General features: G+C 38.6%; 1 protein-coding gene across 1 annotated transcript in view; it reads right to left on the bottom strand.

Annotated features, from left to right (window-relative positions):
* LOC149311412 (dystonin-like) overlaps window positions 1-21579 on the bottom strand; it is a 401747-nt gene that overhangs the window by 105758 nt on the left and 274410 nt on the right. Inside the window, 7 exon segments of the mRNA XM_089531013.1 lie at window positions 8458-9932; window positions 10983-11478; window positions 13814-14013; window positions 14367-14496; window positions 14787-15022; window positions 16568-16636; window positions 20640-20763. Of these exon segments, the coding sequence (XP_089387139.1) occupies window positions 8458-9932; window positions 10983-11478; window positions 13814-14013; window positions 14367-14496; window positions 14787-15022; window positions 16568-16636; window positions 20640-20763 (2730 nt within the window).

The following is a 21579-nucleotide window of genomic DNA, read 5'->3' as shown; positions in this document are numbered from 1 at the left end:
AAGCTTTCTGGCTCTCCCTGGTTTCTTATGGTCTGACAGGCATCCTCTCAACGGCGAGCTTAAAAGAAACGCCCTTTCTGTTCTTTAGGCAACATCTGCTCCTACCCCATTCGTTCCCTGAGTATTATTCTAACCAAGCATTAGTAGGTGCCTGACCTCTTAGCTCTTCCCCCTTATGCTTCCTGCTACATTCCCCCTCTCCACACACTGCTGCCCATGACTTAACTTGGCCACCTTTCACTTTTGCTGTTTGTCTTGTCTGCGAACAAGGCTGAGCCTTTTCAGTGGGGGAGGAAAGTACACAAAGGAGCAAGTTCCTGTCGACACCCTGCCCATCAGACCATGCTCTATAACTCTGGAGGAAAAAGGGGTGGGTGGGTAATGGCTTAGGAACTGAATAGAAAACTGTGCTAATTCGTTCAAAATGTCAAAAATTCACCACATGTTGCTTAACCGGGAAACCTGATATTGTGCATGTTGGGCTGGGACTCTTTCTCAAACCCTGAGGAGACACACTTTTGCTTTTGTTAGAGAAAGTCCAGTATTACAAGAGTTCTCATAATGAAAAATCTAAATCTGTTCCATGTTGATTTGAAAGGTTTGAAATAAAGGAATGTGACATTAAAAACCATCAAGCTTTATAACATGGACACAACTAAAGAGAAATTCCTTTTCACCCTTTTGATAAATAAGTTTAAATTAAACTCCCACTATCATTCAAATACATGGGTTCCTGAGTTCAGTAGTACTTACAAGGAAAAATTGTGTACAGGATCACAACTCTAATTTGAGGTTTGTAAATTATTATCTGTATTCTGCAGCTGGTGTTTTAGGTCTTTATAAAGGGATACTAAGCTTGTTCATGGCAACTTACTTCAGACCAATTTGCCTGGTATACTTGGGACTTATTTTCACTTTCTGGTCCTCAGATGACACCACACCATTCAGTGACATGTAAACAAGGGATGCGCTGGGGGGGGGGAGAGCATATATTCCTAACTAGCTTTAAAAAGCTTAACAGAGGAAATAAAATATTAAAGAGTTAAATAACAAAGTAACAAGACCAAGAACAATTGCTGTCTAAATAATACAAAATATTCCCACCTACTTTTTTTTTAAAAAAGCAATGCCATCCATCTGATACAATGTTTAGGAAGCTTTCAATTCTAAACTGTTAAAGCATCAACCAAGTCCAGTGATTCAGATGCACAAGACATTTGACCATACATTCTAAAAGAGCGTCCCATGAGCATGTCCACACTGCACATGCAGAGCACTAATATCCAAGAGAGAAAATCCAACATCTCCCTATTGCAAAGATATGCTACACCAGCACTGTGCATCCCCCATGCAGAACAGCAACATTGCACAACACATATCAATGACTGGGTGCTGCTGTTGTGCCATGTGCAACCACATTGCGCAGTTGCAGTGAACAACGTTGCTGAATGTGCAACTTCATTTCTACTGATATCCTTTGCACAATGGCAAATAATTTGCCATGGATGCACAGCACGACTACAAATGCACGTGTGACTAACAAGATGCCACTATATGTCTGATACTAGAGAGTCCTAGACCATGAAATGGAAATATAACATGCTGGATTGGGGTACTGGGAGCAGCAGGTCCAAAAGGAACTACACTAAAGAGACATAGATAATATGTCTGTATACTTTACCATGCAATAGTATGAAGGATAATAATAATAATAATAATAATAATAATAATAATAATAATAATGTCAACTGCCCTCAAGTCAGCAGCAATAGTATGAAGGATGATAATAATAATAATAATAATAATAATAATAATAATAATGTCAACTGCCCTCAAGTCAGCCGCTCATGGTGGTCCTGTGGCTGACATCTCCAAGCCCCCTACTCTCTGCTGCTCTGCTTAGGTCCTGAAATTTGCCCCTACCCATGACCTCCCTGATTCAGTCTATCCATCTGGCACGTGGTCTTCCTCTCTTTCTACTGCCTTATAGTTTTTCTAGCATTATTGTCTTTTCTAATGATTCTTGCCTTCTCATCATGTGGCCAAAGTATGACAGCCTCAGTTTATGTCATTTGGCTTCCAGGGACAGTTCAGGTCCATTTGTTTGTCTTTTTGGCTGTCCAAGGTATCCTGAGCACTCTTCTCCAGCACATCTCAAATGAGCTGATTTTCTTATCCCCTTTCTTCACTGTCCAGCTCTCACATCTGTACATGGAATATAATGGCTTGGACGATTCTGACTTTAGTACTCAGTTGTATATCTTTACATGTTACGGTCTTAACTAGTTCTTTCATGGCTGCCCATTCCATTCATAGTCTTCTTAATTCTTGACTGCACTCTCTGTTTTGATCAATGTTTGATCCAAGGTACAGAAAATCTTCAACTATTTCAATTTCATGATCATCATTATCATCATCATTAGTGGGCAAAGGGAATTTGGGCTCTGTTCCAAACAGTGAAATGACCCACTGCTTAGGCAGCAGGGAACCTTAAGAGTTTCCCATGAAAGAGGCCTGTCACTCCCAATTGGAATGCATTCATAGTCAGTTGAACATGGATTTGTTGCACATGTCCCCCCTTTTTTCCATGACAGCACTTGAACTGTGTGCAGTTGGAAACAAAACCAGTCCAATAATAATAATAATAATAATAATAATAATAATAATAATAATATAAGTTTGTACCGAACTTCCATGGGGGCATTAGAACACAGCAAGACCTCTAAACAAAGAAAACGTGTGTAGAAAATAGCCCCACAGAGCGCCAGAGAGCCCAGTTCACAACAGAAACAGTAATGAATTTTTTGTGTAATTAGATTTACATGTTTAAGCTCTAATGCAGATAACAATATTAAAGCTGATATAGCAATAAATATAAGTTTCATTTTGAAGTAGCATGTGGACAAAAACACATGCTGCAGAGAAGAGTTAACACTTTGATTCAATCAACAAGGTAAGAAGCCACTATCTACAGCAACCCAACTAAACCAATTTAAATATTAGTTCAAGCTCATCAACTGGAATATTCATCCAGGCCCAGATCTCCTAAGAAGTGCAATTAGAAGCCGCCCCCTGGCACATATTTGAACACTAGAAATAGTATTGAAGTGACCCTTTAAAGCAGCCACATTAGTAACAGGCTAGAAAGGGGTGGGGGGGTGTTAATGAGCTGTTAAATGATACAAACTGACATCAATTCTATGTACTTTAACTACAAAAAGTGTCAAGGGATTATTAATGAAATATTTTGTAAACACTTCAAGGAGTGTAATTACACAACAATGACTGAATCTTGTTTCTCTCCCCGCCATGAAGATTAAAGGACCTTATTAAAACATTCAGGCAAAAGGTAAACCAGCCAAAGTTTTTGAGAGGATTATCTTTACTGTTTGGCTTTTTGTATGGAAATAGGCATGATGTAACCATGTAATGGAACTTCATCGGATGAATTTTCCTTTTATCCATGCACTCAGTGTACTTTCTATGGAGCACAAAGATCTGTGCTGGATATGAATGAAAGATGAACACCTGAAAGACAATATGCCAGCTACTGTAAGGAACAGAAAACAGGGCTTTGACTGGAAACATTGGAAGATTGGTCCTTCAGGTTTTCTTTAAGTATTGTTTCCACCCCTGAAAACACATACCAAATGATAAGATCTTAGAACTACTAGACCATCTTCTTCTCAGCTAACTCTGTGTAATAATCCTGAACAGGGAATTGGCTGCACTAAATTTTAAAATATATGCCTGAAAAGCATTATTCTTGGTGGCTGGTTCAAAAATTTCACCAATCATAGATCCAATTTGTTACTGATTTCATCTATTTATTTTTACATTTTGGCTCTTCAGCATCTTCTAAGGAATATAAAGCTACCAAGTATTCTGAAGATGGCAAGTTTGATTTTTGTATCACATATTGTCTGGAATAAACTCATGTTATTATTTCTAAAGGCATATCATGTAGGAAGAATCTATAATGCATTTTACTTCAGATAGTCAGAAAAAAGAACAGCTACTGATTCCCTCACCTCTTTTCTTGCCAAAGGTAGTGTTTGCATATCTTTGGAACTGAAGAGGTCATCCAAAGGGATCTTCAGAAGTGTATTTTTAAATCTAATTAAGTTGCCCTCACATAACCTGAGTCAGATGCTAGAAGCAAAGAACTAGGCTAATCTTTACAGTCCAACTATAGAGGTTTATGAGCCTTGGTAACTGCTGCCAAAATGCACAGTTGCAGGAGGTGAATGCATTGTACACTAAGATGGGAAGAATGAGCCTGCGTATCTTTTTAACATGCAGAATCAAATATGCAGAAACTGGTGCATCCAGTTCAGAGACCGTGTGTGTGTGTGTGCATGCGTGCGTTTCTACAATAGCTGACATATTACCCATGCAACTCTTGGAAAGTGCAGTTATAATGTTGATCCCTAGCATCCTATCCTTATCCTACCCGGTCAGTCAGGTCTAAGGAATGGGACCATGCTTTCTGAGAAAAAACTAAGCTTCTGAGATTCTTTCTCAGCTGTCAGCTTTAGCCTGAGATGCAACAGGAAATCCCAGTCCATCCTTACTCCACAAATGATGTTGTTGCCCATATACTGGCAGAAAGATAATGGGGATAAACAGGGTTTAAATAAGGCATAGGACCTCACTCTTCTGACAACTTTAAAGGTGGATGCATCCAACATGGTAGCTTAATTTTCTAAGATGCACCAGAACTCCTTGCAATAAAATCCCAATGTAGGACTGCACTCATCTGACAGCTTTAAAGGAGGGTGAATCCAACTTGGTAAATTTTCCAAGATGTATCAAAATCTCCTGCATCAAAACCTCTTGCAATAGAGTGCAAGAACAAACACCTTAAGTGATGGAGAAAGAAACAGAGACATCATATTTCATGCTGAAGCCTAGCTGACCTCTTTCTTGTCTTTTACTGTAATTGTCCCTGTGTCTGCACTTCTGCTACATAAAAGAAATCACAGTAGACATGAGTAACATATTAAGCTTGATTAAAGTTACTTCTGTTTGTTTATTTTTGAAAAGCTTGTTTCATTGTTTCCTGTGTTTCCTGCAGCAGTCCATAGTGACTAACAATGAAAAAATATAATACAAACAACAGTTAACCGAAGCAGTAAAGAATACAATTACAAAGAATCAAGAGCAGGTTAATCATCACTATGATCACTGTAACAGAATGATTTCAAACAGACTTCAGCCTCCTCAGGAGAGCCAAATTCTAAATGGCTGGTTAAATGCATACATTGATGGCTAAATGCATACAATGCATACAGACAAGGTTTCCGGGACAAGGAACCCTAAAGCATTTGAACCATGGTTGAAAAATGCCCTAATTCTCATGAGACCTCATTCTATTTGTCATTGGGGCAGGGGTATGTGCAACAACACCTATAACAATGACTGGGAAGCACAAGAGCAAATATATGGGAAGAGGTAGGTAATCATTTAAGTACCAAGGGTATTCGTCATTTAGGGCTTTAAAGGTAAGAACCAGCATCTTCAACTGACCCCAGAAATTACTAAATAGCCAATATTAGAAAAAAATAATATGGATTCATATGCTGACAAAAATATGGTAATAGCACTCTGGACCAACTGATGTTTCCAGATGCTTTCCAAGGGTAGACACATGGTTAGCGCATTACAATAGTCTACTCTGATTATCAGTGAAGCAAGAGAAACCAGTAGTATGTTTCCCTTCTGTACAACGTAAAGAAGTGATTTCCAAACTCTGGCCGTGCAGATGTTTTGGACCTTCAGCTCTCAGAATCCCTGACTACTGACCAAGATGGCTTCAGCTTCTGGGAGCTGAAGTCCAAAACACCTGGAAGGCGACAATTTGGGAATCACTAAAAGGTCCTACAGGCCTTTGCAAAGGTATTTCTATTTCCCTAGCAAGTCAATATGGAACAAAGGTTTAAGCCCTAGAGTCCAGTGCTAATTTTCCCTTCACTCACTGGGGAATTTTGGATTTGCTGAAGACTAAAATAAATGTGCTAGACAATTTTCTTGGATGTGAGCCTGGGATAAAAGACAAAAACCAGAACTGTGCTTGATAGAACAACTGCACAGCTACTGGCCTCCTGCCTTTGCCTTTACCCTGACTGACTGATCCATACTTATCCTGATCCTGGAAACCTAGCTTGGACAGACCCTCCTCACTACCTAATCCCTTGGCATGATCCCAGGTTGTTACTCCTGGACAACCTCCAGGAACTATAGCTTATCTCAGCCTTACTGGCCTTCACCCAGGACTTTGCTTGACCTCACCTTCACTCTGTCACAGAAAGAGTTAGTATTTCATAATTGGCAGTAGATAAATGGTATTAATGTCTATCATAGATAGATGTGTGTTTGCCAGCTGTCAGAGAGAACACTTGAATTGCAGCCAGTTTGGCTATTCTTCTCATTGTCCTTTATCTGGAATTGTATAATATTAACACACTATTCGGGTAGGACCCACTTCTTCCTGCATGCCTATGCAGTGCCTCTGGGATGTGAGATGCTTGAGGCTGTATGCATTATGTTTTGTCTTGTACCCAGAAAAAGATTCTGGGTGGATATTACATAGAAGTAGAAAAGACAATGGTTCACAACTGACTGTGTTCTAGTGCTATCCATTTTCTAGAAATCTGTTCAGGGGAACACTCTTCTACTACAACAGCAACGAGTCTTCTCAGAAGGACATTTCAAAAATAAAAGCAAAATAAGGAAATCTAAAGTGTTGTAAATAATCCCAATTTAAATAACACCAAATTAAACAGTGCAATGGAGCTGCAGAGCCACGGTCTATAGCAGGAGTGGGCAAAATGAGGTCTACAGGCTGTATCCAGCTTGGCAGAGCCTCACTGCATTCCCCTGATGGAACAATGACTGAATGCATTTGTGCATAACTTGTTCTTTAGCCAGCTTTAACATTATCAATAATCAAATGAGAGAAGAAAGCATCATTAAAAAACCAAAACAAAACAGAAAGGAGAAGACCTCCAAAGCCAAAACCCAGACATAATGTTTTAAAACAACTTCTCAAACAACTAGTTCCAAAGGAAGGACAAGTATCGAGTTTCTGAATTGTTTGTTGCATACCACTGAAGTGAGAACATGTCTTATAATTTCAGGCTACAACCCACGAACTACTTGTAAATTCCAAGGATCCCCAAACTATTAAGTCCATGTGATATCACTTGCTAAGCTGTTCAAAACTGAAAGCTTAATTAGTGCAATGCAGAGTCATTTTAAACGTATAAGTACTTCTTAGCCATTTTCTTTCTTTTTTACAGTCAGAGAGAATGCCCTAATTTATAAACAAATATTCATTAGGTCGCCATAAACTGACAGATGACTTGAACACACACACACCCCTTGAGTCAAGAAAGCATTACACCTCAAGCTGAGAAAGAACTGGGAGAAAACAGTGTGAGAACTAAAGCAGAGAAAAAGCACCCCCTGTTGGGATAAATGCAAAATTGCTTGTACTTTATTAAGAAACTGACTCATATAAGCATGCGATTCACAAGCCAAAACTGAGTATTCCAACATGTAATAAAATAGCATTCCATTTTGAAGTTCACACCTTGAGTAGCTCTTGCTCCACAACATTTCTTATTCTTAATTTTCATGTGATCTGTTCAAACATTGTTTTGTAATACAGTGTGACAATATCTTAGGTAGCATGCTTGCCTTTGTGTATATTGTATAGAATTTCTTCAGCTAGATACATCTGTTTATGTGTATGTGTGTGTGTTTGTGTATCTCATTGATAACTTTATTAAATAACATTATGTAAGAAAGTATCTTAGGTAGGCTACTTCAAACTTAGTGTGGTTACATTAACATAACAACTGCAGGTTTATCACAGTGCCCTCTGGACTAACTTAATTCCCTCTCAGAATCTTTCTCTGATGCTCACTGACTCCTGAGCTATACACACATGGCAAAAATAAACCATCTTGACACCATTTTAATTGCCATGGCTCAATGCTATGGAATTCTGGGAACTGTAGTTTGTAGAGAATTCCATCACTCAGGTGAAGACTTGGACAAACACCAAGCAATAGGGTTGCATTATGTAAGAGCTCCACTCTCATTTGGCTTCCTATCCAAGTCCTCCTGCCAGGTCTTCACTTGAGTGATGGAATTCTCTACACGATAGTTCCCAGAATTCCATATCATTGAGCCATGGCAGTTAAAGTGATGTCAAACTGGATTATTTCTGTTGTGTGGTTGCAGCTCCAGTCAGATTCCTTATCTGACTCTCACTGGAGAACTTCTTTCAGTCACTCACTCCTGTTTTTATATGTGCTAATTCCCCGGCAGAAAGCCTGCCTGAACTGTCACTGGCAGCCAGGAAGCCAAGCCTGCCTAGCAACTCCACATAAAGTTTTTTTTTTTAAAAAAAAAAAATTCAATTCTCTAATTTAAAAAGAACCTTCTTACCTTAAATGTATCCAGCTGTTGATTAATGGTCTCTGTTTCCATTCCAACAGGACCTTGCGACTCCTCGTGTTCTTCAGCTTCTTCAAGGAGCTTGGAAAATCCCTGTAGTTTGTTGTAGAACTCTTCCATACGGTTAATAGTTCCTTCAATTTGCTCCTCTCTGGTTCTTGCTCTGTCAAGCAACTTGTTGCATTGCTTATTTAAAGCTTCCAAGTCCCTTTTTATACCTGCAAGATCAGGAGATGCTTCTGCTTCACTCACTAACATCACTTTACATGCCTTGTTTGCATTTTCATTGCTGGTGATGAGTTCCTCCAATTTTTTCAGGAAAACCTTGATATCGCTCTGTTGTGACTGCAGTGTAACAAGATCCCTGCCCACAGATGCCATACTGTCCAACTCATCATCAAATTCTGCAAATTGGGAAAACATCTCTCTTATTGCATTTTGGAAATGTCCAATTCCTTGGAGTTTAGTCTCCAGGAAGGAACACTTCTGTTCAACTTGCTCATTGATGTTGCTATATTCCTGTTCTAATACTTCTGCTTGCAACAAGAGGTCAGAGACACCTGATGAATCCACAGCATCTACCACAAGTTCTTGGGCAAGCTTTTTTGTCAGGTCTACTTGCTTCTTAACAACCTGGAGTGCTTTCTGCTGAGTCTGCATAACTGTCAAGTGTTTGATGCTGAATGCTTGGGGTTTGAGAGACTCGTGCACTTCCAGCTGTTCCCTGGCATTCTTCAGCTGCTCTTTAATGTCTCTGGATGATTCTTGAAATTCTTTTAATCTCTGAGACATCTTTTCCAATCCATCTCTTTTCACTTGCAATTGTTCTGTGACCGTATCCATTTTCTGAATCAGTTCTGTCTTCTCTTCTTCAACAACATCTTTATCTGTCTCACAGGCACTGAGGAAAGTCTCTGCTGCATTACATAAGAGCTCCACTATTGATTGGTGTTTGTCCAAATCCTTCTGCCAAGTCTTTACCTGAGTGATGGAATTTTCTAGCTCCACAGGATCAATTCCCATCTTGATTTCAGACAGGTTGCTCTCACACTTTGCTATCCAAGGTTGCAGGTTCTCCACATGCTCTTTGTATTTGAGGGCTTTTCCCACACAATCATTCAACTTATCTTCTCTATCTTTAACTTGTTTGTTCATTTCCTCCCAGTTACCTTTAAGCAGGTTCAGTTGAGACTGCAATTCTGCCTTCTCTGCTCCTTGAGTTTTCAGGAGCAGATTTTCTCCCTCAGCAATTATTTTCTCATAAGAACCAGCCTGATCAGACAACTTTGCCTTGAACTCTTTATGGTCATCAATTAATGACCACAGAGACTCCAGCCTGGTAGAGATAGGACGAGATTGATTCTGTTCTTCTTTCTGTTTGTCCAGCCAGGCCTGAAAGTCCTTAGACATTTTCTGGAACTGATGAGAACTAACATAGGTTGACTGAAGTTGCTCTATGTGATTCCCTGCAGAAGGGCAAAACAAATATTTTGAAAATCCGTACCTGTAAGACCACCCCCCCCCACAGGAAAATGACAAATTTTATTTCGGCCCAAGGAAAATGACATGTTTTAGGACAAAGGTGGTCAAACTGTGGCCCTGAGGTATTTTAGCATTACACACACACCCTGGAGGATGCCAAGACAGATTTACCACAGCTGGGCATCCCTATTCTATTGCAACTTGAACAATATATGCTATTGCAAACAATTTCATTAATTACTATTCATCAATGGAGCTTGTTAGCTGAAGAATATAGTATTATATTTGAAGAGTGCTAATTTGGAATATAATTTTGCAGTCCTAAATAAAGTTTGAGAAGCAAAGCCCTTGGAAAAAGGGAAACTCCCTGGAGTTGATGATGAATATGTACCTAGCACAATATAATTTTTGACCTCTATAATAAACATCATCATAATAAGAAAGATGCACTCCAAATGTTACACTTGCACTACACCATCAAAACACAGTGAGGGAAAGGGCATCCACAGTTATTGCCAGGTCCATTGTGACCTTATGGCTCATCTCACTGGACTCCTTGGCTGAATCTGCAATTCTAGACTGCTTCTCATGGAATGACTTATCAATATGCTGCATCCCCAAATCATTCTGAAACTGTGGTATGCACAAGACAAATAAGTATTTGTTGGAAAATATTACATATTCAATTTTCCTAAATTATGTCCATATACAAAGGAACATGTCAAGGGAACACTATGTTACAATATAGGAATCACCCTGTCAATCATATCTCATTTAGCATCTCAACGGGATAGTTCTAAATATTTGGCACAACTCAGTAAAGTGTAGCTGTTCTCATGACCCCACAACCATCCAAGCAGGCCTTATATATAAATTCAGTTCCTCCTAAACACTGTTTTAAAGTATTTGGGGAATAATCAAAACTGAGTTTTGTGAAATGTCAATTTTTGTTCTAAAAGGATAAACAAAGACATCTGCTTTCTCACTACCATGGTTGTTTTGTTTTGTTTTCCCTCATGTGTTTTGCCACTAACCTGCTTTTTGTTCCATATCCTTAAAAGGTTTTGAAACACCATCTAACTGCCGGGCAAGTTCTGCTTTCAAATAGTCTTCTGCCACCAACTCTGACAATTCCTTGCACAGACTCTCAGCAGCACTGATATTCAGCCTTTCCTTTTCTATTTCTTCTTTTACTTCTCTGGCCAGTTCCAGGTGCTGTTTCACAGCATCAGGATCTGTAATTGTAGCCAGACTTTGGCTCAGTTTGTTTTCCAGTGCACTAAGTTTCTCAGAGAGGCTTCTCAGACAGTTTTGGTACTCTGTACTTTTGACAATGGCTTGGTCAATTCGGCTGCATCGGTCACTCAGCTGTCCAGTTAAGCCATCCCACTTCTGTGACACAGCAGCCAATTGCTGTTTCACTGTTTCATGAGAAGGTGGGTGTTCCCCTGGTCTTTTCAGTATCCCTTGTCCAGCTGTACTTAGCTGTTCATACTGGGGCTTTCGTGTGTCAAACTCTTTGAGCAGAATCTGAAGAAAAAGAATATGTGACAATTAACAACAGATAAGTGCAAGGAAATGCATAGGCCAAATGGCAGCAGCTGTTTTAGCTGCTTCAGAATCCTAGGTTGGTGAGTAAGTGGAACAGCTATTAGATATAAAATTAAACAGATGTTCTGATAGTGTCACATTAAGGTAGGTTCACATATGCATGTTCCTGCCTTAAGACCTTATCTAAACTCTTGCTGACTCAGTCCTATAATCCATGTTGTGAGATAGCAGGGAGTATCCTTTTCAACTCCATTATGCAGTTCACAATACATAGGATGAGGATATACCATGCAATGCCGAAGTTTATGATCTCACCTACTTTTCTAATTCACTTCAAACATTAATCAATTAAAGTGTTGACAAATATAAGTGATGTAGTCATTACAAATCAAATGCCAGCTTTTACTTATACTTTACCGCAAACAATAATTCCTAGAAAATAGTATCATTCTCGTGGAACTGATGACAGTTTACACATGTACAGGGTCATAAATGAAAATAACCACTCATTTCTTTTTCTGAAAATTAGAATCTGTATCACTACAGGTTGAATCTCTCTTATCTGAAATTCTGAAATCCAAAATCCAAAACATTTTTTCATAGGTGGCTGAGTGTACACTAGTGGTTCAGTGTACACAAATTTTGTTTCCTGCACAAAATTACTGAAAATATTATGTATAAAATTACCTTCAGGCTATATGTACGAAATGTATAAAAAACATAAATGAATTTCATGTTTATTTATTTTATTATTTATTTACTTCATTTGTATGCTGCCTTTCTCCCAGAAGAGACCCAAGATAGCTCACAGACAGAAAACGTGTTAAAAACCTCACAATAAAATTCAAAACAATTAAAATAATCTAAAAACATTATAAAATTACAGAAAAGATATACTGAAGTTAAAAGCACAACTAAAACACTCACGGTCCATAAAAGCCACTCTGGCATAATTATATGTGGAATGCCTGCTTGAATAAGAATGTCTTCGGCGTGAAACAGATGGTTGTAAAAAGCCAGTTTCCACATGGCTTGGGGGCATGGCATTTAAATGACGCATGCCCCCAACCCATTCAGAAGCTGAGCCAGGGTTGCTCCTGGGCTCCCCAGGGTAGCCCAATCCTTGCTGCGGTCCATTTGGGACTGCGGCAGGTGCCAGCATTGGGACTGCAGCGTGTGGTCACTGCAGTTCCAGGGCCGCTCCTTCTTGCCCATCTGTTCTTCCCTCTAGCTTGCCATCGAAATGCAACCATGGAGGGGGGCAAGCCTAGCTTGCCGTGGAATGCAGTTCCAAAGTTTAGACTGGGGTCCTAACTTCAAAATATTTCATTATGTGTATGCAAATATTCCAAAATCTAGAATAAATAAATACATCTAAAATCTGAAACACTCTGGTTCAAGCATTCTAGATAACGGAGACTCAACCAGTACTACTTTTTTTAAAAAAAACACAGGGATTTGTTCCTACAAACATTAACTCTTATTTCATGTGAAATCAGCTAATTATAATCTGACTTTGGGTTGGATTCCATACTTGATCATAACCAGAGCAGAGTACTAAAACTATGGCTGCCTTAAATCCCATTAATTTCATTGTGTCAACTAAGTATGACTAATTCTAGATTGATCCCTCTCCTTTAATTTGGTATATTAATTATATTTTCCAATAATTAAGTTCCTCAAAATGTGTTTCTTAGAAAAGAATTGTGTCCAATAGTAACTAAGGGCCGGTCTCCTGGTAGAATTTAAGTAGAATATGATCCAGTCAAATGTGACTTGAACATATTTGTCTTTTTGAGGGGGAGAAATAAAAAAACTCCTGAAACTCTGAAGAAGGATGAGCATTATCAATTCTGTGGATGTCCTCTTCAAAAGCCTTTACATGACTGAGGGTGGGTGAATAGATGAACAGATAGGAATTACTGCTAACAAATTTCTTTGGATTTAGGCATATATAAGGTTTGCATAATATCCTTGGCATTTTAGAGCATTTAATTTCTTCTTACATCTAGGAGTGAAATGCTTAAAATGTCAGGTTTCAACACTTTAATAGAGAAATAATGGCAAAAATGCCACAAACATTATCTCCTTTGAGGGATAGGATATCTAAATTTTTCATCAAAATTATTGTTCATTGGTCTCTTTGCATTTGTTTTGATAAGTGTGGTCTTGGCTTTGCAAAGTGTGGGGAAACACAAACTAGTTTAAGTTTTACTGATGAAATGGTCTGTAAACTTCTATCCTGAGCCATTTCAAATAAAGGAAGTAGAAGTGTTCTTCCACAAAGTAATGTGCATTGAAATCAAAAACTCACCTGAACTTGCTGTTTCTGAGTTTTCAACATGTTTGGATCAATTGACAATGGTCCAAGTACACTGACCATTAATTCTTTTTCCACCAGCCATTGTTTCAATTGGGCCTCAGTTGTCTGGAACTGGGTCAGGTAACTTGATGATTCTTCCAATTTTTTCTGTCTCTCAGCTGCTACCTCGCTAAGTTCTTTCCATTTGGAATCTATGGGGAAATAAAATTAATATTTTAAAATTATAATGCTTTTGTATACCTTCATTTATACAAAATCACCTATTACGTAATGTCTTTACACTTACTGATTTAAAAAAGTTAATAGTTCAGCTTATGTGAGACTAGAGACCAAGACTCTCAAAGTAGTCATAATGTTTGCTCACAGAGGGACGTACATGCCTAGGCTACAAGACACAAAGATGCAATTCTGCTGTTACAAACAATGATGGCACAGCAGCGGAAGATGTACCAAAACAGCAGTAGGCAATGGGTAAATGATTAAATGAAACAAACACATCATTTGCAAGCCTAGTTCAATGCTGACAGCAAACACACAGCAATACCTATTTTATCCAACATCTGTTTCCATTTTGGTGCCTCAGAAGAGTCTGGGTTCTTCTCCAATAACTCTGTGACTCTGTCCTTCAGCTCTTGCACTTTATTCTTGTTCTGCTTCAATTCTGTTTCAAACAGCTACAAAGAACAAACATGTTAGGTTTAAGAACACATAAAACCAATATACCTGGCAGAAGGCATTTTTCACTGAGATGGCCTCTTAATCCATTTAGGAAGCCAGTCAAAGTCAGAGCTGATATAGTATATCCTCCTTTTTACTGCAAGTATGCAATTTATCTGATTATCCCATGTTCCCAACAGGCACTTTTATGAGATTTCCATACATTAATATCCTTTTTATTAATCTGAATAGAAAGCCCACTCTGAAAATTAATTATACTTGATAGTTTTGAAAAGATAGAGACTACCTTATGTTGATCCACTTGTTCTTTAACTGCCTCAGTGTCAAGAAGAGCTGTTTCCCATTTGGCTGCTGCAGCATCCATTCTCTGTAACCAGTCCATCATGGAGTTTGATTCTTCTTCAATGTTTTGCATATTTGAAAGCATGGATTCCAGTTCTGATCTTTTTTTCTTCAGCATTGTTCCCAAATCATCGTAGCTATTGTTTACGTTTGACATGCTGTGTTGGACAGTGGTCAGTTCTATGAGAGAGGAGTAGCACAGATTTATTCATTTTAAAAAATGATTTAACAAAATATCAAAGACTGAGCTGAAAGCATTTTTACTGATTCTGTCACTTAGCGGTTCCTATCTCATGGATTGTTATCCTGACAAAATCCAGAAAAAGAAGCCACCCAGGTTAATGGCAGAGCTTGTGTTCTGCATGCTTTAATTTCCATATTCAATCCCTGGTATTTCCATTTAAAATTATTTTGGATAGCAAGGCTGAGGAAACATGTTTTTGCAAGTCAGAACAAACTCTTTCATGTATGGCCAACTCAGGACTAAAGGCAGAGGTGAAATTCAACCTATGTGGTGTCCCTAATAGAACCACAGCACTTTAAAATCGTAAATAACCCCCACAGCCATCTCCTCTAATCCTTGAGAGGCAGGAAATCCATAGCTAAAGCATCCTTGACAGATGGCCACCCAACCTCTGTTTATAACCTTTCAACAAAGGAAAGTTAACCACCACTGAAGATAGAGTTTCACTGCTTCTTCCTAAGGTTTAGCTAAAATACTTTTTCCTGTAATCTGAATTCACTGGTTTGGGCCATATGCTTTGGGGCAGCACCCTTTGCTCCATCTTCCACATGACATCCCCTCCAACCATTGACAATGGCTATCCCTCTGATACTTCGTGGCATAAATACCCTGATGACACCAGATCCTATCAGATCTTGGAAGTTAAATAGTGCCACGCCTGGTTAGTACTTGGATGGGAGACCATCAAGTAAAAATAGGCTATATTTCAGAGGAAGGTAATGGCAAATCACCTCTGAATAGTTCTTGCTTAAGAAAACCCAATGAAATTCATGACATGCAACTTCAAGATGGGCACACACATATACTACTCCTTTTCTTTCCTTCTCCAGGAAAAACATACCTAAATCCTGCAGCTGTTCCTCACAGAACTTGATTTCTAGATCCTTTACTATTTTTGAAACCCCCCTCTGGACATTTTCCAGATTGTTGATAGTCTTCTTAATCATTTTCTTCTGATAGCATTTTCTATTTTCTAACTTTATTCCAATTGAGGGGGTAGGAATTGAATTGGAATAATGGAATAGGAAAAGGTGTTGCAGAAGTCATTTTTCCTATGAAAATCACTGCCCCCCCTTCTTTTCTCCTCACAGCTGCAATAAGCTGAGATACATATCGTGTGCAATTGCAGTTGTCATCAATGTCATATTCAATTTGTTTCTACAATATAAGCAGCAAATATCTAAGATATTTGATAGAAAGGGCCTTTGACAGACAACACCCAACACTGAACTCCAGATGTCACAGGCAACATCCCTGTTATTAGTTACACATGACTACTGGTTTATAGAGAGGGAAGAAATCAGGAGCCTCCAATTTTTTCTCAGCTCAATTAATTGCAATTGGTTCACCCACTGAACACAGACAGTTGAAGTAAATGAGTGAAAATTATCAGCGAATTAGAACATTCAGTTAAAATGGGGAATCATGATCATTCTGTTTATTCTCTGTATTCAGGTAAGCTGCCCTTAGCTATTACTCACCTTTGTTTGACAGGAAATCTTGAGTACCTGTAGCTGCTCCTTCACCATTTAATACCATGCCACTTCCAGCTGAAATTGAGACATTCAAGATATAATTTAACCCATCCAGATTCTGGTAGTATGAAGAGCCAAATTAAACACAGCATGGAAAGAAGTATGATCAGATCAACCATTGCTTTTCAGAAAAAGTTAGGAGTCTGAACCTCATTCTCTAAAGTTTAGGACATTTATCAACTGGGACATACTGATCTAAGTAACTTAAAAGGGCTTTGTATTGTTTTTAAATGATTTGTAATTGTTTTTAAATTGTATTGTTTTAAATTTGCTGTTTGCTGCCTTGAGTCCATATATTAGGAGAAAGGTGGGATATAAGTGAAGAAGAAGAAGAAGAAGAAGAAGAAGAAAGAAGCAGTGGCAGCAGCAGACTACTTAGAAGTAGGATCTTCATATTGTCAAAACATTTAATATATCACAGAACCAGTCCTCAGCCAGTTCAACAAAAGTGTTCTTGTATCTAACTTGTAACTAGCTAGTATATTTGTAGACACAAATAACAGGGTTGCTAACAGGATAGTAAAATAACAACATAGCCTGCAATCCTATATGTCCTTACCTGGGCACAAGAACCACTGAAGTCAATGGGGCTTAATTCTGAACAGTAATGTCTAAGATTGCATTCTAACAACTCACTACTGCAAATTATCAGTGTACCAAATGCTATGTGACAATCTGTTGAATATGCAAAACAAAGATATCACATATTATTGTGAAAGAGTGTGTATCTATTATTTTCTGCTTGGATTCTGCCATCTGGTTCCCTTTTTATTGTTCATTTTGAGTATTTTAAAGGAGCCTATGCTACATATTTGTGTTTTGCAAAACTGAACCAGATTACACATCTTTTGTTTTGGGAAATCTGCACCCGTGTACAAATTACTGAATGAAAGTCTCCCTGCAACACCAGCTCACACAAAACTGTCTCCTAGCCCAATGTCTGCAATGTCATGCTAAGTATTGTGGATGAGATTTGAAAACATTTAGGACAGAAAAATGTTTCATGACAGGTTGCAGTAAGCTAATTTCTTCTATGAAACTATTATTATTATTATTATTATTATTATTATTATTAATCTTTATTTATGAAGCGCTGTAAGTTTACACAGCGCTGTAGATGCAATCTTTTTAGTTAGACGGATCCCTGCCCTCGGGCTTACAATCTAAAAAGACATGACACAGAAGGAGAAGGGAGAAACTAGCCACTTCTATAAACCTAGCCACTGTCCAGTCATGATTTTGCTTTCTGTTTACCAGTTTTCCACACCATAAAGTTAGCTTCAAATACTCTTTCTTTTAGTTGGTTTAAAGCCAATTTAATGAAGTGTCAAAATGCACATTATTTATGAAGAGGATAAGAACTCAGAAGAATATGATGCATGTCTATGTAATCAGAGAGCCTCAGGATTATTATTTAATGGAGCAGAATTAATTATTGCCTTGGAGAAGGCCAACTATTCACCTCATTATCACCAGCTGGAAGGTGAGTGCTTGCCTAACGGCAGCTGGGAAACAGTGGAAGAAAAAAACCCTCTCCATCAAGTAAATAAGATGTTCTCATAATGGGAGACTTTGGACCTTTCTATATTCCCTGCTTGAAAGAATTACTATTAGCACTTTTCGTGACTAAACCAATTCAGGTGCAATGAGCAACTTTAGTAAGCGATTTCAGAATAGCTACTTTGACCTTTGCAAACAACAACTTAGTGTCTGTACAAGTAGTACTGCTGGCATAAATTAAAAATTACAAAAGGCTGATTCACAATTTAACACACTACAGTGTTTTCCCCCAAGGATTCCTGCCTCTTACTGCTAGCTATACTGACAATTAGTAGATATTAAGAACTGGAAAGTGGAAATATACTTTAAATTGTGAAGTTGAAGGCTTTCATGGCTGGCATCCAGTTTTTTGTGGTTTTTTTGGGCTATGTGGCCATGTTCTCTGAAGAAGCCAGCCACAGATGCTGGCAAACGTCAAGAATAAACTCTTCTAGAACATGGCCACATAGCCTGAAAAACCCACAAATTGCTGTCGTTCCAAAGGTTCAAAAAGATCTGAACTTCACAGTGCACACAAAGAGGAGGTTTCAGCCTATGTTGTTCTCTGTTAACATACTAAACCAGCAGGCACCGGTGTAGTCTTCATCATTTTTATGGTATTCATGATATCTGCTATCTCTGGACCGTTCCTGTTCACATTGAGCATTTTACAATGCAAGATCAGGAAAATTGGAAGTTAGTATCTGGAAATGTGACATACACTAAGCAAAAAACAAATAGGACTTAAAGAAGAAATTTCAGTTTTTGTAAACCGAGGATGAAGAAGCCAAATATGAATATGCTTTTTGTGGTTTTCTCCAGGACTGTAATGTATTATGGAGACATCTTTTCTGCCACCAGTCTTTTTCAGAGATTTCCATCCTGACGTACCGTGTTTTTTTTTTTTTAATTTATATACCACCCTGTGGCGAACCAATCCGGGTGGTTTACAACATTAAAATAACATACAGCATAAAAACAATATATTTCCCTCCCCCCTTAAAAAGTTATTAAACTGCATATCTAATTTAAAACCACAATAACTAGTTAAAACAACAATAAATTAAACAGAATAATACCAACCAATAAACCACTGCAACTTCAGTTCTAAAGAAAAGAAAAGGGGGCTTTGGAGACATTACTGAGGAGGGGGGAGATCCTGAGGCTGGGATATTTCAGTCTGTGAAGGCCTGCCTGAAGAGATCCGTCTTGACAGCCTTTTTGAAGCTATCCAAAGATGTTAATTGACGGATCTCATCCGGCAGGTTGTTCCAGAGCCTGGGGGCAACAGCAGAAAAAGCCCTCCGGGAGGTCGCCGCAAGCCTCAATTTTTGAGGCTGCAACAAGTTCCTCCCAGAGGACCGGAGGGCGCGGGGAGGATTGTATGGGAAGAGGCGGTCTCTGAGATATCTTGGACCCAAGCCATTTAGGGCTTTAAATGTGTTGTTGGCACATGGAAAGACAATGGTTGAAAAGACTACTATGACAGATAGTATAGACTCAAGGAATATAAATTCTTTCATTAATTCCTAAAATTCTGTGTTTGCTGAACACTAGTCTGGAAATATAAAACATGGATTAATAAAATGCTGTGCTGGAGGTGAAAATCAAGGTTTCTCCAGATGCGCTCCTCACCATTAGCTATACCGGCTAGGTCCTTTTCTGCATGGTCCAAAAAGCCCACCCCCTCCCCAATTCTGATGTTTAGATGTAGGTTCTAAACCAAAACTGGTACATAACAGCCTTAAATGGTTTTCAAAAACATACCTCTTGCTCTGGATTTTCCCAGAAGATCCAGAGCCCTCCATTCCCATGCTGCCATAGCTGTCTGCACAGGTGTCCCAATGAGCTACCCAGTATGCCCAGCCATCATTTTATCACTCTGCATCTCATTCTGACTTCAGAAGTGAGTGACATGCTGGGTGTCTCAGAGGGACACCCATGCAGACAACCACACAGCACAAGACACAGGTCAGGTAATGGGGGTAGGTCAGGGCAGTTGCAAGGCCAGTGTACTCTGGGTTGCCCCCAGAGTATTCTAGCTAGTGCAGACATGGCCTAGGATTAATAGGACCTGAGGTTCAAAAACATCTGGAGTGCCACATGATTCCCACTCAGTCCTATGCAAACACAGTCATGGTGTTTGCATAACTAGGAGCACTGCTTATTTTAAAAAGTGCAAATACAATGGACTACTTTGTACATTACAGGTAACACAATTAAGATAATAAAGTAAAAGAAAAAAAGAGTATATCATATGTGTACTTTTTAAAAAACTATTTCCGCTCTTTGGTACAGCCAATTATTAAATGAGAATGGGACATTTGCATTTCATGACTACTAGTCATATATTTTTATACTACACACCACATTCATTTGGGAATTATTTCTTAAATAATATTCATTTATTAGCCATTTCTTTCTATTCACATGCAATTTTTAGTAAATGTCCATGATTATACATATTAATGCAACATACCTGGTTTTATTCCCCTTGACTTTGCAGGGGAAGTCACAGCACTGATTAGGTTGCATAACACTGTTCCTCTGCTAATCATTTTCTGAATATCAGGTGCCTTTGAACTCCATTCCTCTTCCAAATTCTAAAAAAAACACAAATTATTACCTTCAGCCACTTACTGTATTTTAGTAGAAGAGACAAATCACAGTTCCTGTCTGGAGGACTTGATATGGTCAGTAATGATCTGATCACGACAGATAGCATACTGTCTCACCCATCCAGCCATGCCCTGTTATATCTCTTATGTGGTGTATGATTGCAGTTAGCAGACTTAAGAGTTCAGCTTATCCTGAAAGATCTCCTCTCTATACCAGATGCATGTAGATGAGATGTGAATATCCATTGCTGAAGGAAATCAATTTCATAACCTGCTAAATTAGAATGCCTCCTCTTGAGGAAGAATTCAGATCATCATCATCATCATCCAGTGGGGCCTTGGTTTCCAGTGGGGTTTGGTTCCAGGACCCCCATGGATACCAAAATCCATGGTTATTCAAATCCCATTAAATACAATGTCATAGTAAGATGGTGTCCCTTGTATAAAATCGCAACATCAAGTCTTGCTTTTTGGAATTTATGTATTTAAAAAAATATTTTCAAACTGTGTATGCTTGAATCCGTGGATAAAAAAATCCATGGATAAGGAAGGTTGACTGTATTTATTTATACCCTGCCCTTTCCCCCAAACTGGGAGATGACAAACATTTAAGAAAAGTTTGTGGGGCAATTATAAAATGTCATTTGACACCTTGCAAAAGACAAAGACAATCACAGCAAAAACTGCTACCAAAACACAACAAAGACTTTGGTCCAATTCTGTAGTTTTGTGAGACATTTAGCCTTCCAGAATTCCCTAGTACTGAACCATGGCAGTTAAAGCATGTCAAACTGGATTATT

This window comes from Sceloporus occidentalis, unplaced genomic scaffold (genome assembly GCF_023333645.1).
Source record: "Sceloporus occidentalis isolate IW3139 unplaced genomic scaffold, rSceOcc1.0.p SCAF_6, whole genome shotgun sequence".
Lineage (NCBI taxonomy): Eukaryota > Metazoa > Chordata > Lepidosauria > Squamata > Phrynosomatidae > Sceloporus > Sceloporus occidentalis.
This window is presented reverse-complemented; position numbering and strand designations above follow the sequence as displayed.